A 15,401-nucleotide genomic window follows, 5' to 3' on the forward strand; every position below is an offset into this window, starting at 1 on the left:
ATCAGAGCACTTGCTTGGGTTCTAACTGTTCACTGATTAAGTAAGCATGAGGGCCCCTAGGTCCAATTCATTTTGGCGCCCCTAGGTTTAACCAGGAATTCTCACCTCTTCGCCACTCATCGCGGTAATGAGCCGGGCATAATAAAATCAAGTAGTGTGACGGGGATCATCTGTCTAGGATATGACGGATATCTACCGTTCATATTATTCTAAATTAGCACTCACTAGACGAACATCTCTACGCAACTTTCTATGACAGTGTGTATATGTGAATGTGTCCCTATACTAACATACAATACAATAATCATTCCATGTTGCAGCCACACAATATAAGTTGACTTACTTGGAGTCCTTAGCACACAGCAGGTTTTCACCCTCCAACGTTCAATCTAGTTACGCTTGCCAATATTGTAGTTATCCATATAGTATACTCGAATTAACTATGACACTCATAATTCATTATTATTATTTTGGGCAGTTTGGTCATTTTAATAAAAATTATTTGCAAGGATTAATGATCCTTATTTGGTTTTTAAACCCATTAAGGAAATTCATACAAAAATATTTGAGACTAAACCATAAGTCTCGGGGAGACCTATCCTATGGTCTCGATACATAGGCTCGAGTATCAAAATAGTATTTTCCCATAATTCGCTAAAAATCTTGTTCTTTAAACGCATCACTATTGACCCGTACTTTCAACAAGTCAGTTAAATATATTGGAAGATTTTAGCCGGTATTATATCTAGAAAATACTAATTAATTCCTTAATTATTTTTAAAGAAAATAAACTCTTAATTTTCCTTTTTATTTTTCTTACGGTTTTAATCTCTAAAAAACAGTTTTAAGAAAAATAGCCTAATATACCTTAATTAGGAAAACTGTTAAAAATTTCCCACCTTGACTAGTTTACTTACTATAAAATAAATCACTTAATCATTTTCTCAAAATATAGGGTTTTAAACCCTCTTTTAATTTATTAACTATTAATAGTTAATAAATTAAATCTTTTATTTTTAAAAAGAATAAAAAAAATTTAATAAAAATAATTCACACTAATCTCAAAGCGGTAATTTTAGTTAAAATATGTTTTCAAGACTTAAAAGGTTTATATCTTGCAATAAGCAAAATTTTACTTTTTACCTTAAGTTCCAAAATCTCATTTTTACACTAAGTGTGAAAGGCCTATTTTTTTCACATTTGTAACTACATACTTTGTTAGTTCATAACTTTAAATTTACTAACCCAATTCTTACAAAAATTTCCCAATTCCATTTTTGGTATTCCATTTAGGTCTTTGTAGAATCTTAGGTCAAAATGAGCATTTTTGATTGGTCAAATTATTTTCCAACAATGAGGTAAAAATGACCTTATTTTTTCCAAACTTTGACAGTTAATAACTTTCAAACCGTCCAATATTTTCTTACCAAATTTTACAGTGGATGCTTGACCCCTTGGAAGTCACAGCTCAAAACATGTTTTTTGTTTTAAGGTTTCTAACAAAACCCTTGGGGGTTTTGGTCTTTATTTTCAAAAATCAAAACACAAGCATCATAAAAATTATAGAACAACTACCATAACCTTATTACATCACCAATAAGAAACTTTAAGCATTAAATATACAAAATAATGCTTAAAACTAAAAACCCTACAACAAAAATCATAAAAAGTAAACTTTTTACCTCTTTGTTGTTCTTGCTTAAGGTTTGGATCTTCCTATTACCTTTGGCTCCTTCAAAACTTTTTAAAAACCCTAACCAACTTCCCCCAACAACATAGATAATTAGCTAATGAAAAATCTATGGTTAAAACTTTACAAAAGTCTAGTTTATGGAAACTGTACCTTAGGGAAAAAAATCCTTCCTAGACCAAGGCTTAACTTCCAAGTCTCCTTAGTGTTCTTGAGGTTGAAGATGGAGAGAAAACTTGAGAGAGTTTTCGAAAAGATGATAGTGAATGAGAGAGAGTGAGTGGTCAGTTTTAGGGGGAGGTTAGAAGAGTTTATACAACTCTAAATTTATCTAAAAAACACTCAAGTGTTTTACCCACTTGCCTTTATCCCTAACATTTAAATAAATGGGATTTAAAGTTAATGAATTTTGTTCAACCATTTTAAAGCCTCACATGGCCGGTCACCCATCTCATTTTATTTATGTGTTTTTTTATATATATATATATATTATAAAGGTGAATAATTATTTCATAAGAAGAAAAGTCCAAATTGACTTGTTATACCTTTTTCACTCTTATTAAGTTTTAATCACAAAACGTAACATTAAATAATTAAATTAAATGTCTCTCACATTTAATTTAATTAATCACACTATAAAATTTAACCTAAGGTCCATTCATGGAATAAAATTCCCCATTTCGGTAAAATTAAGCATTTAACACATAATGCTCTAAAATTTCCATTTTCCCTTAGGTTTATTATTTTTTACCAAACTTTAATTTTTATGAATGTATTTTATGCCCAAAATATATTTTCCATAGTGTTTCATTTTATTTTTCGAGATTTTTACTTGATCAGGGTTTTTTTGTGTTGGTCCAAGACCGAAAGTCTTATCTTGACTTTTAAATCACAAAATTCACATTTTCGCTAGCAATAACTCATGGAATAATTTCCAAACAATTATAATATTATTTAAAATAATATTCTTAACTCGGGGAAAAAATCCTGACCCGAGTCGTTTAAAAGGTACCCGAAAATGCAGGACGTTACAGGTCTAAACCCCCATGTGAGGCACAAAAGAGGTTACATTCACCTATGATGTAAGTGGTGAAAAAGGAGATACTGAAGCTCCTTAGTGTGGGTATTATTTACCCAATTTCACATAGTCAATGAGTGAGTTTAGGTAGTACCAAAGAAGTCATGAATTACAGTGGTAAAGAATGAAGACAATGAGTTGGTGCCTACAAGAATGCAGACTGGGTGACGAGTTTGTATAGTCTACCACAAGCTGAATGCAGGGACTCATAAAGATCACTTTCCATTACCTTTCATTGAACAGATGCTTGATAGGTTAGCAGGTCATCCTTACTATTGTTTTCTTGATAGTTATTCAGGATATATTCAGATTGTTATTGCTCCCGAAGATTAAGAGAAGACGACCTTCACGACCTTTTTGGTACCTTCGCTTTCCAACGTATGCCATTTGGGTTATTTAATGCTCCTGCCACCTTTCAATGATGTATGATGAGAACATCATTGATGTTTCTATGGATGATTTTAGTGTTTATGGTTACTCGTTTGATCGATGCTTTCATAATCTCAATTTGGTACTTCAACGGTGTATTAAAACTAACCTTGTGCTTAATTGGGAAAATGTCATTTTATGGCAAACCAAGGTATAGTTTCGGGTCATGTAATTTTAGTCAAAGGAATAGAGGTTGATAAGGCAAAGATTGATTTATTTCGTTCTCTACCGCCTCCGACTAATGTGAACAAAGTGAGATCATTCCTTGGGCATGTCGAGTTCTATAAGAGATTTATCAAAGATTTCTCTCAAATCTCCACACCACTATGCAATCTTCTTCAAAAAGATGTCATGTTCAAGTTTAATGAGAAGTACGTAGTGGCTTTCAAATTATTAAAAGAGTCTTTCACTATAGCTCCAATAATTCTACCACCAACTTGGGAGTTGCCTTTTGAACTCACGCCTGATGCAAGTGATTATGGATGTTGTTCTTGGGCAGTGAGTTGACAAGATTCCTCATGTTATATACTATGCTTCTCGTGCTCATAATGATGCTCAACTTAATTATTCCACCACTGAAAATGAGCTATTGATGGTCATTTTTGCCTTTGAAGATTTTTTGTCTTACTTGATTGGAACTAAAGTGATTGTTTATACTAACCATGCTACTCTTCGGTATCTATTGGTAAAGAAAGAAGCCAAGCCTCGATTTATTCGGTAGATTCTACTTCTTCAAGAGTTCAACTTAGAGATCAAGGACAAGAAGGGTTCAAAAAATTTGGTCGCAGATCACTTGAGTCGTCTTATTCTGAATGAAGACAATTTACATATGGATGAAAAATTTCCCGATGAGAAACTACTAGCCATACAAAAAGTCATTCCTTGGTATGCTGATAATTTCAATTACCTTGCTACAAAGGAGGTACCAAGTGATCTCACACAAGCACAACAGAATAAGATCAAGCATGATGCTCGCCACTACATATGGGGTGAACCTTATCTGTAGAAGCATTGTACAGATCAAATCATTCGAAGGTGTGTCCCCAAATCTGAATTATGTTACATCCTTGTTTTTTATCATGCTTATGCTTGTAGTGGACACTTTAGACCCAAGAGGACAGCTCGTAAAATATTTGACATCGGTTTCTATTGGCCTACAATTTTCAAAGACTCTTATGCTTATTGTAAGGCATTTGATCGTTGTCAACGAATTGATAACATAACAGCCAAAGATCAAATGCCTCAAACTCCAATTTTAATTCTTGAGATCTTTGATGTTTGGGGTATGGATTCTATGGGACCTTTCCCATCTTCTTTTGGCTATGAATACATTCTTTTGGCAATGGACTACGTGTATAAATGTGTAGAAGCGATTGCAACTAGAGTGGATTATTAAAAAACAATGGTGACTTTCATTCGCTCCAACATTTTAGTGAGATTTGGTACACCCAAGGCTATACATAGTGATTGAGGCACTAATTTTTTAAACAAGATTTTAGAAGCATTGTTTTGCCGCTATAGTGAAACTCACAAGGTGACGGCTGCTTATCACCCACAAGCCAATGGGCAAGCGGAGGTTTCTAACCGAGAAGTCAAATCGATTCTTGAGAAGGTTGTGAACCCAAACCAGAAGGATTGGAGTGCAACGCTTGACGATTCCTTGTGGGTTTATTGCAGGACAGATAAAACACCTATCGGTATGTCACTGTATCAGTTGGTGCATGGGAAGCCTTGCCATCTAGTAGTAGAGTTAGCATAAGGCTTGGTGGGCTGATAAAAAGTATAACATGGACATGGTTGATGTAGGACAACAATGATTGCTTCAACTACAAGAGTTAGAAGAAATTCTGAATGAGGCATATTAGAGTTCAAAGATTGACAAGGAGAAGACCAAAGCGTTTCATGATAAGAATATTCTTCAAAAGTGTTTTGTGGAAGGCCAGAAAGTTCTAATGTATCACTCTCGCCTTAAACTCATCTAGGGAAATTAAAGTCTCAATGGTTGGGTCCATTCATTGTCACCAAAGTCTTTCCTCATGGAGCAAAAGAAGTTACAAGTCTAAGTTCCGGAAAGTCTTTCAAGGTGAATGGCCACAGATTGAAGCCATATTACAAATCGATGGAGGAAGAACAAGCTATTGTGATTCACCTCGTCGATGCAAAATATTTGGATGGAGAGTGAAGCTTCAAAGTCGAGCTAGCAACATGAAACTTAGCTATTGTGTAAATTTTAGTTTTAATTCTCATTTATTTTAAATTTTAGTTTGTAAATTTAAACCATGAAAATGTTTAAAAAGAATGCAAACATGGTGTTCTAGGGCTCCGTGCCGCGACAAGCACTTTTGTTGGCCACGACCTAATTCCACAGAAAAGAGAACATGGGGAAATAGGGGGTTTTGGCTGCGACAAGGACTTTCACTTGTCACGGCTTGTGCACATTTTCGGCTCGTTGCTTACGCATAGGGGTCCAGGCCATAGCTAGGACCTAAATTCTCCCTATATTTTTTTTTTCTCCTTTCTTCTAAAACACTCCCACTCACACAACTCTGTTCCATATTTTCCATACTCTTCCTCTCCAATCTGAAATCACCACTCTCACTTTACCATTAAATTTCCCAACCACACAATCAATCATCTATCATCTCTTCTCTTACATTCATTTTCAATCTCCCATCTTCATCATTTTTTAACCCCACTTTTCTCCAAAACCCAAAATAAGAAAATCCTAACTAAAACCCAATTTTTGGTGATGACTTCCTTGGGTTTTGGACAACTTCATCAAAGGAACAACTCTTCATATTAAGCTTGGACTCATCTTGTTCATGTAAGGACATTTTCATCATTATCACTTGAACATTATTTGGGGATTTCAGAATTTGATCTTTTGTTTGAAAATTTGTGGTATTGTGGTTGATATTGACCATGTATTGAGAATCTATTGGTTTTGAGTTATGATTTTTGGGAAGGTTGTTATAATTACACACTTGTTTTTCACTTGAAAATTTTCTGCACACAAGGTGTTCGATAAAATGCTTCAGTGAATAATTGATGTGTTTTGGAGTGAAGTTGGTGGAAATATTAGAGAAAATTGTAGTGAGGCACATTGGTGAAGATAGTTGTTGTCGTTTTCATTATTTTGGCTATCACCATCAGGATTTCTCTAACCTTAAACTACAAATAGTATGCATCTTTGGTAATTGGTTTTGGAATGGCACCAAAAAGAATTCGAAAGGATCTAAGTGCATCATCTTCTGCTCCTAAAATTACATATGACTCGAACAGGTTTGTGTCAGAAAAAGCTTTTAATGCTTATAAAGAAGCACTTGTGAAAGGCAAATCATGGGTTATGGTAAGACGATTTGATTTAGATATCACTGATTTCCCATCTATTATGGCACAAATTGAGAACAGGAAATGGCAAACATTATGCTCTCAACCATAAGTATCCAGCCTATTGTTCAAGAATTCTATGCAAATGTTGTGGAGCGAGCAATTAATAAAGTCATAGTTCATGGCATTCATGTTAGTTATTCAGTTGTTGCTATCAACAAATTCTACAAACTCTGAGACATGCCTGATGATTAGTTTAATCAACTAGAGAAGGATCAAGACTTGGATGTTGTCATAAAAACTCTTGGAGTCCATCCAGGTGCTATATGGCAAACATTTGAAAATGACCAACCGAGCAAGTTCAAGGCTAAATTTATGGATTTAAATTCCAAGGCTTGGTATAGGTTCATTGGGGCCAAACTCATTCCAACAAAGCATTTTGGTGATGTTGATATTGCATATGGTGCAATAATCTATGCTATCTTAACATGAAAATCAATTGATGTAGGGAAGGTTATTAAGTCTTCCATCATCAAGAGCATGGAATATGTGCAAAATGATTTTTATCATCCCCATCTCATCACTAACCTATGTGCTAAAGTTGGGGTGGTATGGGATGATATTGAGGAGTTGTTGTTCCCTATGCACATATTGGATAAATCCAACATCCTTCACCTCATTCCAAAGGATAAGACTGAAGCCAGTTCTTCTGCTCCAGCACCAATTCAACCTCCAACTGGGAGAGGAGGAGTCTCACCGACCAAATGGGCACTTTCTACAAACCCATTGCACTGAATTTCATGAACATCAGCAGAGAATGGTGTAGTCGGCAAGTTATCAAGATCTATGTTTTCCTATGCATGCAACTGGTATCAGAGTAAACATGTCTGATTATCCTCCTACACCAAACTGGTTGTAGCCATATCCTCCATTGATCCCAATGCCACAAGAGATTGACAATGAAATCCATGATGAGGAGCAACCAGGAGATATTCTTGCTCCGATGGACATGCCTAACTAGTGACATTATTTTGAGGAAGTTTTTCCTTTCCTTTACTTTTACTTTTGTTTGTAATAAGCTCCACTGAGGACAATGTGATGTTTAAGTGTGGGGGAAGGGAACATCAATTTAATTTTTCTGTTTTTGGATTCATTTTTTTGTTTTAGTTTTTTTAATTTTATTTATTTATTTATTTGTGTGTTGTAGTTGTGTTTTCTTATGTTGGTCTCATTGAACGTAGTGGTCGATGGTGAGAACTATGGATTGTACTAAATGTGATGCTAGATAATGATGAACTATGTATGATTTGTGTGCTTAACCCATGTGTGATTACTACTTAAGCTTGAGCTTGTATTTTGGCATTTATGCACACAATTGATTTTACTTCTTATTTGTATTGAAAAAAAAAATTGTATGTTGGAAATTTAAAGTCCCCACCACTCTAGAAAGCATTGATTAATTATTTGAAGCAAAATCATGAGAACACATAATTAGGGAGATGATTAAGGCAAGTTCTTTGGATCGTTTGAGCCTTTCAAGTCTACCCTTGATTTGTTATTCCATAGTTTTCCCCTTTTGAGCCATAATGACTATTCTTTTCTTATATGAATCTAGAATCTAAACCTTTCCAGCTTTGAAAATTTTAAACCTTTCCTGTAACCCATTGCACCATAGTTAAAAGTGAATGTTATTTTGTGGGATGGATATTATAAATAATGGAGGAAATTATGTAATGGTTCTTTTGTTTGGGTTGGGCTGTTAATGTAAATGATCTTCAATTTCCTTATGAAATGTGAATTGAAAAAAAAAGTTTGCATGAAAAATTTCAAATATATATACATATATTGCAAAAGAATAAGTGTGGGGGAAATAGTGACGTCAATGTGAAAATAAGAAGATTAAAGAATGTTTATTCTAGATTTGTATGGGAAGTAAAATGTATGCCATGGTGTAAATTGAGCCTAAATGTAACTTTTTCATCTACCTCTATCCTTAGCCTTACATTACAAGCTTATAAAGATATTTTGATTCTTGATTATGTGTATTTCTATTAGTGGAGAATAATTGTTCAAAATCTATGGAGTGAATATTTTTTTTTCATGATAATTATTTTCTATACAAGGGATACATATATATATAAATATTTGACATGCAGGGATTGATTTTGATTTTGATACATCTAAGTGGGTATGATTGATTGTGAATGAGGGTATAAAGATTGAATTTTAGTAGTGATTCACTTTGGGGATTAAATTCTAATGAGTATGGAATTTGGATTTATTCTAGCATTATATATTTGTGTGATTCTCTGAGACAATCATCACTTTCAACATGGTTGTTGCTTATTTGAGTCTAGTTTATTTTGTTTGATGTAATATTTATTTTTTTATATTTTTATTTTAGATTTAGTTAGTTTTCTAAGGGACTAGAAAAGTTCAAGTGTGGGGGAATTTTATATATATATTTTGCAAGTTCCTTCTTTTTTGGATGATGCCAATTTTGTGTTTCAAGAGATTTTAGCTTCATTTTGTAAGTTTTCGATATTTAAACTAAGTTGTAGTTTTTGTTGATAACACTGATATATTTGATGAAATTTTGGTTTAAGAATTTTATAGGCTACAAAAAGGAGTTGCAAGATGAAGTTGAGATGTAATTCTGACGTGTTTTGAAGTCTCTAAGCATATATGGTGATGTTGCAGTGAATGAAGTTTGAGTAGTGGCATAAAAAATCAAGTGAAGTGAAATTTAGAGTGTTCATTGAGGCTCAAAGAAGTGGTGGCTGCAACCTAATTACAAGGAATTAGAATTTTGGAAAAAGCGGGTTTTGGCCGCGGCGAGTACTTCTTCAGTCTGTGGCCTACATCCTAATTTTTAAGGGAATTCGTACACTGGCTGCAACTACTACTTTTCTAGGCCGCGACTCAAGGCTAATTTTCTCAAGCATCAAGCACTGAGGTCATGGCCAATCATCACGATTTCTGATTTTTATGGTATTTTTAATTATAATTTTAAGAGAACTATAAAAGTTTCTAGGGCTAATTTTTTCAGGAGTTTTTAATTGCGAATTTTGGGAGATTAGAAGAACAGAGGATGGGAGAGGACATCAATATTTCCTACATTAAACTAGTTTTGTCTTCTACTTTTTAAACTCTTTAATTTCAATTAGGATTATGTAATTGGTTATGTTTGTGATTATGGAGTAATTTTCTTTTATGTTAAGGGTTATTTCAAAACCCAAGACATAAATTCTTAATTTTCAATAATTAATGTTATTTCTTGATTTCTCCAATATTAAATTGCTTCTATTATTCTATGATTAATGTTATGAATTATGTGATTTCTTGTTAGGTGGCCAACTAATTAGGATGTTTCATTGTTCTACTATCATCTTATAATTATTATTCACCTAATAGTTTTGGGTTGTAAGTGTATGTGCTGGACTTTGAAGGGTCCTGGAGTATGTATTTGCCTTTGATAGAGTTTTCCTACTATAACAGCTATCAATCAACCATTGGAGTTGCCCCTTATGACATGTTGTATGGTAGGAAATGTAGATCGCCCATTCACTGGGATGAGATGGGTGAAAGAAAATACTTTGGTCCTGAAGCAGTTCAGAGGACCAATGAGGCTATTGAAAAGATTAGAGCTCAGATGCTCGCGTCTCAGAGCAGACAGAAAAGTTGTTCAGATCCGAAGTGCAGGAACATGAATTTCCAAGTGGGAGACAATGTCTTCCTTATAGTTTCACCATTGAAAGGGGTGAAGAGGTTTGGGAAGAAGGGCAAGTTGAGCCCTAGATTTGTAGGACATTTTGAGATCCTAGAGAGGATTGGTCAGGTGGCTTATAGATTGGCCTTACCTCTAGCATTGTCAGCAGTGCACAATGTGTTTCATATTTATATACTTTGGAAGTATGTATCAGATGATGCTCATGTGTTGAGTTACGAAGATCTGGAGTTGGAGGCACATTTATCCTATGAGGAGTGGCCAATCCAGATATTAGATAGGAAGGACATGGTCATGAGGAATAAAACTATACTTTTGGTTAAGGTATTATGGAAGACAGCAAGGTCAAGGAAGCAACATGGGAATCAGAGTCCAATATACGGGATCAGTACCCCGAGCGGTTCAGGTAAAATTTCAGGGATGAAATTCCTATAAGGAATGGATCATTGTAACGTCCCAATTTCCATAATAAAGCTTAATGCCTTGATTAGGGGGCTTGGATGGCAAGACTCCTTAAGAAAAAAGAGGAGGGAACTAGACATCAAAATGCAGCACCCTCAAGGCAAGATTATCACCGCACTTGGGGGGCACAGAGAAGTTGAAGAATTTGACCATGATTCGCCCTTCAATGGGAGATCCAGGCTGAGCAAATCCACGCCAACCTCATAGAGCCTCACATGACTCCCTACGAGGGTACTACGGACCCAAAGTATCACTTAGAATACTTCAATAACTTGATGAGGTTAAGAGGGGTCAACAACAGAGCCAAATGCCATTTCTTTGTTGTTACACTTAAAGGTGTTGTGTACAAGTGGTTCAAGGGGTTAAGGCCAGGAACAATCAAATCATGGCAGCAATTCTCTGACAAATTTCTTCAGCAGCACCATGCAGTCTGTGATTACATTATGCCAATTACCAGCCTCGCTAATGTAAAGCAAGGCGAAAATGAAAGTCTAAAGAACTAAATCCATAGGTTCAATATGGAATAAAAAATGGTGGGAAGTTTAACCAAAGCGGAGCTCAAGATGGCTATTACAGCCGGAGTTCGCCCAGGAAGCAAGTTATGGGGTATAATGCTCAAAAGAGAAGTTTCGAATTTAGATGATTTCTTCGAAAGTGCACAGAAGTACATATGTGTGGAAGAGGGCCATAAGAACTCGTATGTTGAGGGAAGCGAACCTTCCTCTAGTCGCCCTACTACCAATATGTCTAAAGATTCCATATAGAAGAGAATGTCATGCTAGAGGGGTCGCTGACCAAGTTTAAAATTGGACGAGGACCATCTAGCCATAAAGGTCCCGACCCAGGGGTGATCACCTAAAAAAAAAAGGGGGCCTCAAAGTAGATGCTTGCAAAAAGGGTCTCAAAGTAGACGCTTGCAAAAAAAAAAGAGTCTCAAAGTAGATGCTTGCAAAAAGGGTCTCAAAGTAGACGTTTGCAAAAAGGGTCTCAAAGTAGACGCATGCAAAAAGGGTCTAAAAGTAGACGCTTCCAAAAAGGGTCTCAAAGAAGACGCTTCCAAAAAGGGCCTCAAAGAGGAGGCTTTCAAAAATAGTACTATGCCTAATGACAAGAAGGACGCTTCTCGCAAGAAATAATAAGCGTGCGCAAAAGTATATAAAAGGATGACTAGAACCCAAGTGGTCAACATATCCTTATAGATACAATCAAGGTGCACCAAAGAGAAACCTATCAAACCCCCTTTCGCGTGTGCTCCAAAGGACCTCGAGCATGATAAATACAAAAAAAAAGGAAAAAGAAAGAAAGAGAAGAGTCTACAAGAATGCATAAAGGCCTCCCTATAGAATTAGGGGCAAGTGTGGATGTCGAAAATGCACCAAGAAAAAATTCTCTAGTCCCTACAAAGAACACATGGCTATGGGTCACTTAGTCATGTTATCGGGCTCGTGCCAATAGGTCTCACGAGACCACATTTTGTAACGACCCAATTATTCTAGACCTTGGACCATTAATAACTACTATACTAATCTTAAGAAAACATACATATAAAAACACCATAACTTTATTCAAAACTGTAAAGGAAAGGTTTAAATACATAAATATTTCACTTAGGATATGGGATCCCATTGTTTTGAAAATAAAACAAAACATAACTTAAATAAATGGGTTACAAAATTAAGTGCAGAAAAATAATACATAGAAATCATAACTAAAAGACTTAAAAACTTCATCCTCGAATCGTACGCACAATCCACTGTTTCCATCCTGCCTCAATACACATCCCCAAGCTGCCAAGAACCTTCCCGCTGCCATAACTATTTTCCTGCACATATAAAACATAAAGGAATGAGCCTAATGCCCAGCAAGGAAAATCTACTACAATCATGAAACATATACATACACATGAACTATAAACTATAAACTAAAAAATGCAAACTATAATCATAAGACTATATAAATACAACATCTTTTACAATGGCCATCATACTTCTTGGGACTTGCTAGCTAAGTAATCATATGCCCATAAATTTACAGGGCTAGTTATCTAAAATTGTCACATAAATTTATGGGGCTCGTTATCTAAACAATCATATGCCCAAGGAATCTACTATTTGGACTTGTTATCTAAACAAGTTATATATTTGTTATCTAAACAAATTATGTGATTGTTATCTAAACAATTCATATACTAAAACAACTAAAAACATATCATACTTATAACATAAACATATATCAACAACATAAAAGCATACAAATCTACCCTATTTTCCTTATTGAAAACCGGGATATGAGAACAAGATCGGGACTTTGGAACACTCCTAAAAACCTTAATAGAGAGGTAAGTATACTAAGGAAAAGAGATGAAAAGAACTAACTACACCATTGAAAAGATACTTACCAACAAGAATCTTACGTTCAAGATCTACGATGCCTAACCAAGAATAGAGAATACGAGTTAGGATTTGAGTAGAAAAACTATAAGAACTTAAGGAAACAATACAGAAAGGAACTAGAATCAGGAATACCTTTAATGCTTCTATGACCGAACTGCACCTTGAAACTGAAATATACTATAAACCTTACTTCCCAAGTATTTATTAAGCTTATAACCCAAACCCAAGTGTTTAACACTCTAAAATAACCTAGCAGCTTGTTGGCTCTGAACTCAGCTTGATGAATGAAGAAATGGCTGGGTACTAGGTCCTATTTATAGAGTTCAAGAATGAAAAGATCTTCATTTAGCTTGAATAAAATAATGGCTTTTTAATTGAAAAACATTTTAATAATCATTCAGCAGAGGCTGAAGACTTGGTCAGAAAGATTCTGGACTTATCAAGAGGTTAAGGATTAAAATGAGCTCGGTTTCAAAATTGTTTGAAAACCATGCACCACAGCCGATATATTGCCTGTACTGATGCTCCCGAGACTCGTCCAGGTGGTCGTGCGAAGCTATGTGGTTTTCGTATCCACGTATGGCGATATATCTCCCCTAGAGCTGCGATATATCAACATACACTGAAATATTATACACGTAATTACACTTTTTCAGCCTAATTTGAATTGAGTAAACAGCCTTGACTAAGTCCTTTAACAATTTCAAAGCTGCTGGCAGACCTTAGGATTTTCAAATATTGCTCTTAATAAACTTATTCCTCAAAAATACTTAATTTCTCATTAAATCTACACATGAAAAGTGTTAATATCTTATTGGGTCTATCTAAACCTTATAGTATAATAGTTATTATCTCCATAATTAGCCATATTAATCAAACCTTAGGTTATAATTAATATTCTAAAACTATAGGTTAAACTTTTTAAATCTACATGTGTTACTACGAGTGTCCAACTAAATCTCGGCTTGAACCAAAATCCACAGTCATAAAAAATACTACAACTATTACTAGCTATTACTATTATTACTACTCTCTAACTAGCTAAGTAAAGTTCTTGGACACTACAATTGTCCCCTACTAAAAAGAATTTTGTCCTCAAAATTTACTTACCAAATAAATTCAGATACCGGCCTTGCATGTCCTCCTCCAACTCCCACGTTGCCTCTCATTCAGAACTATTACTCCATAGGACCTTGACTATAGGAATACTCTTGGACCGTAACTGCTTCACCCCTCTATCCAGGATGCTAACCGGTCGTTCCTCGTAACTCAAGTCTTTCAGGAGTGCTATCGTATCATACTTGAGGACATGAGATGGGTCTAACACATACTTGCGTAGCATTGAGATGTGGAACACGTTGTGACTATCAGCTAGGGCTGGTGGTAGGGCTAGTCTATATGCAATTGCTCCCACTTTGTCCAATATCTCAAAAGGACCTATAAATCAGGGACTAAGTTTACCTTTCTTCCCGAACCGCTTTGCACCTTTCATAGGAGATATCTTCAAAAAGACTTGATCTCGAACCTTGAATTCCACATCGCGTCGCTTGGCATCCACATAGCTTTTCTCTCAGCTTTGAGCAGCAAGCATACGCTGTCTAATTAGCACTACTACTTCTTGAGCTTTTCTAACAGCTTCGGGACCGAGAAGCTGCCTTTCTCCTACTTCGTCCCAATGCAACGGTGATCGGCATCTTCTTCCATATAGCAACTCATACGGTGCCACCCCAATTGTTGACTGGTATCTATTGTTGTAGGAGAACTCTATCAGTGGCAAGTACTTATTCCATGATCCTCCGAAATCAAGTACACAAGCGCGTAGCATATCCTCTAAAATCTGAATTGTATGCTCAGACTGCCCGTCTGTTTGAGGATGAAAAGTTGTACAAAGACTGAACCTAGTACCCATGGCTGACTGTAAACTTCTCCAACATCTCGATGTACACACCGATCCTCTAAACGATACTATTGTCTTGGGGATTCCATGCAACCGTACTATCTCTTGGACATAGATGTCTGCATATTGGTCTACCATGTATGAAGTCTTAACAGGCAGGAAATGAGCCGACTTGGTTAGTCTATCTATTACTACCCAAGTTGAATCATGCTACCTACTTGTGCGTGGTACCACCATGGTCTCGAGGCCCCCAAGGTGCCTCGCACAACCATGGTCTCACGGCTACCATGGCCTTGCACCACTAGGGTCTCGTGGCTCCCATGGCCTCGCATCACCATGGTCTCGCGGCTCCCATGGTCACGCATCACCATGGTCTTGCGGCCCCCATGGCCTCG

The 15,401-nt window shown here is 35.8% G+C and overlaps 1 protein-coding gene across 1 annotated transcript; it reads left to right on the forward strand.

Moving 5' to 3' along the window:
* The first annotated feature begins 3,335 nt into the window (after positions 1–3,335).
* LOC133825442 (uncharacterized mitochondrial protein AtMg00860-like) lies at positions 3,336–3,918 on the forward strand. Its single transcript, XM_062258380.1, has 2 exons — positions 3,336–3,669; positions 3,812–3,918. The coding sequence occupies exons 1-2, from the start codon at positions 3,336–3,338 to the stop codon at positions 3,916–3,918; spliced, it is 441 nt and encodes a 146-aa protein (XP_062114364.1).
* Positions 3,919–15,401: the final 11,483 nt, after the last annotated feature.

The sequence above is a fragment of the Humulus lupulus genome, chromosome 3, assembly GCF_963169125.1.
Source record: "Humulus lupulus chromosome 3, drHumLupu1.1, whole genome shotgun sequence".
Taxonomy (NCBI): Eukaryota; Viridiplantae; Streptophyta; class Magnoliopsida; order Rosales; family Cannabaceae; genus Humulus; species Humulus lupulus.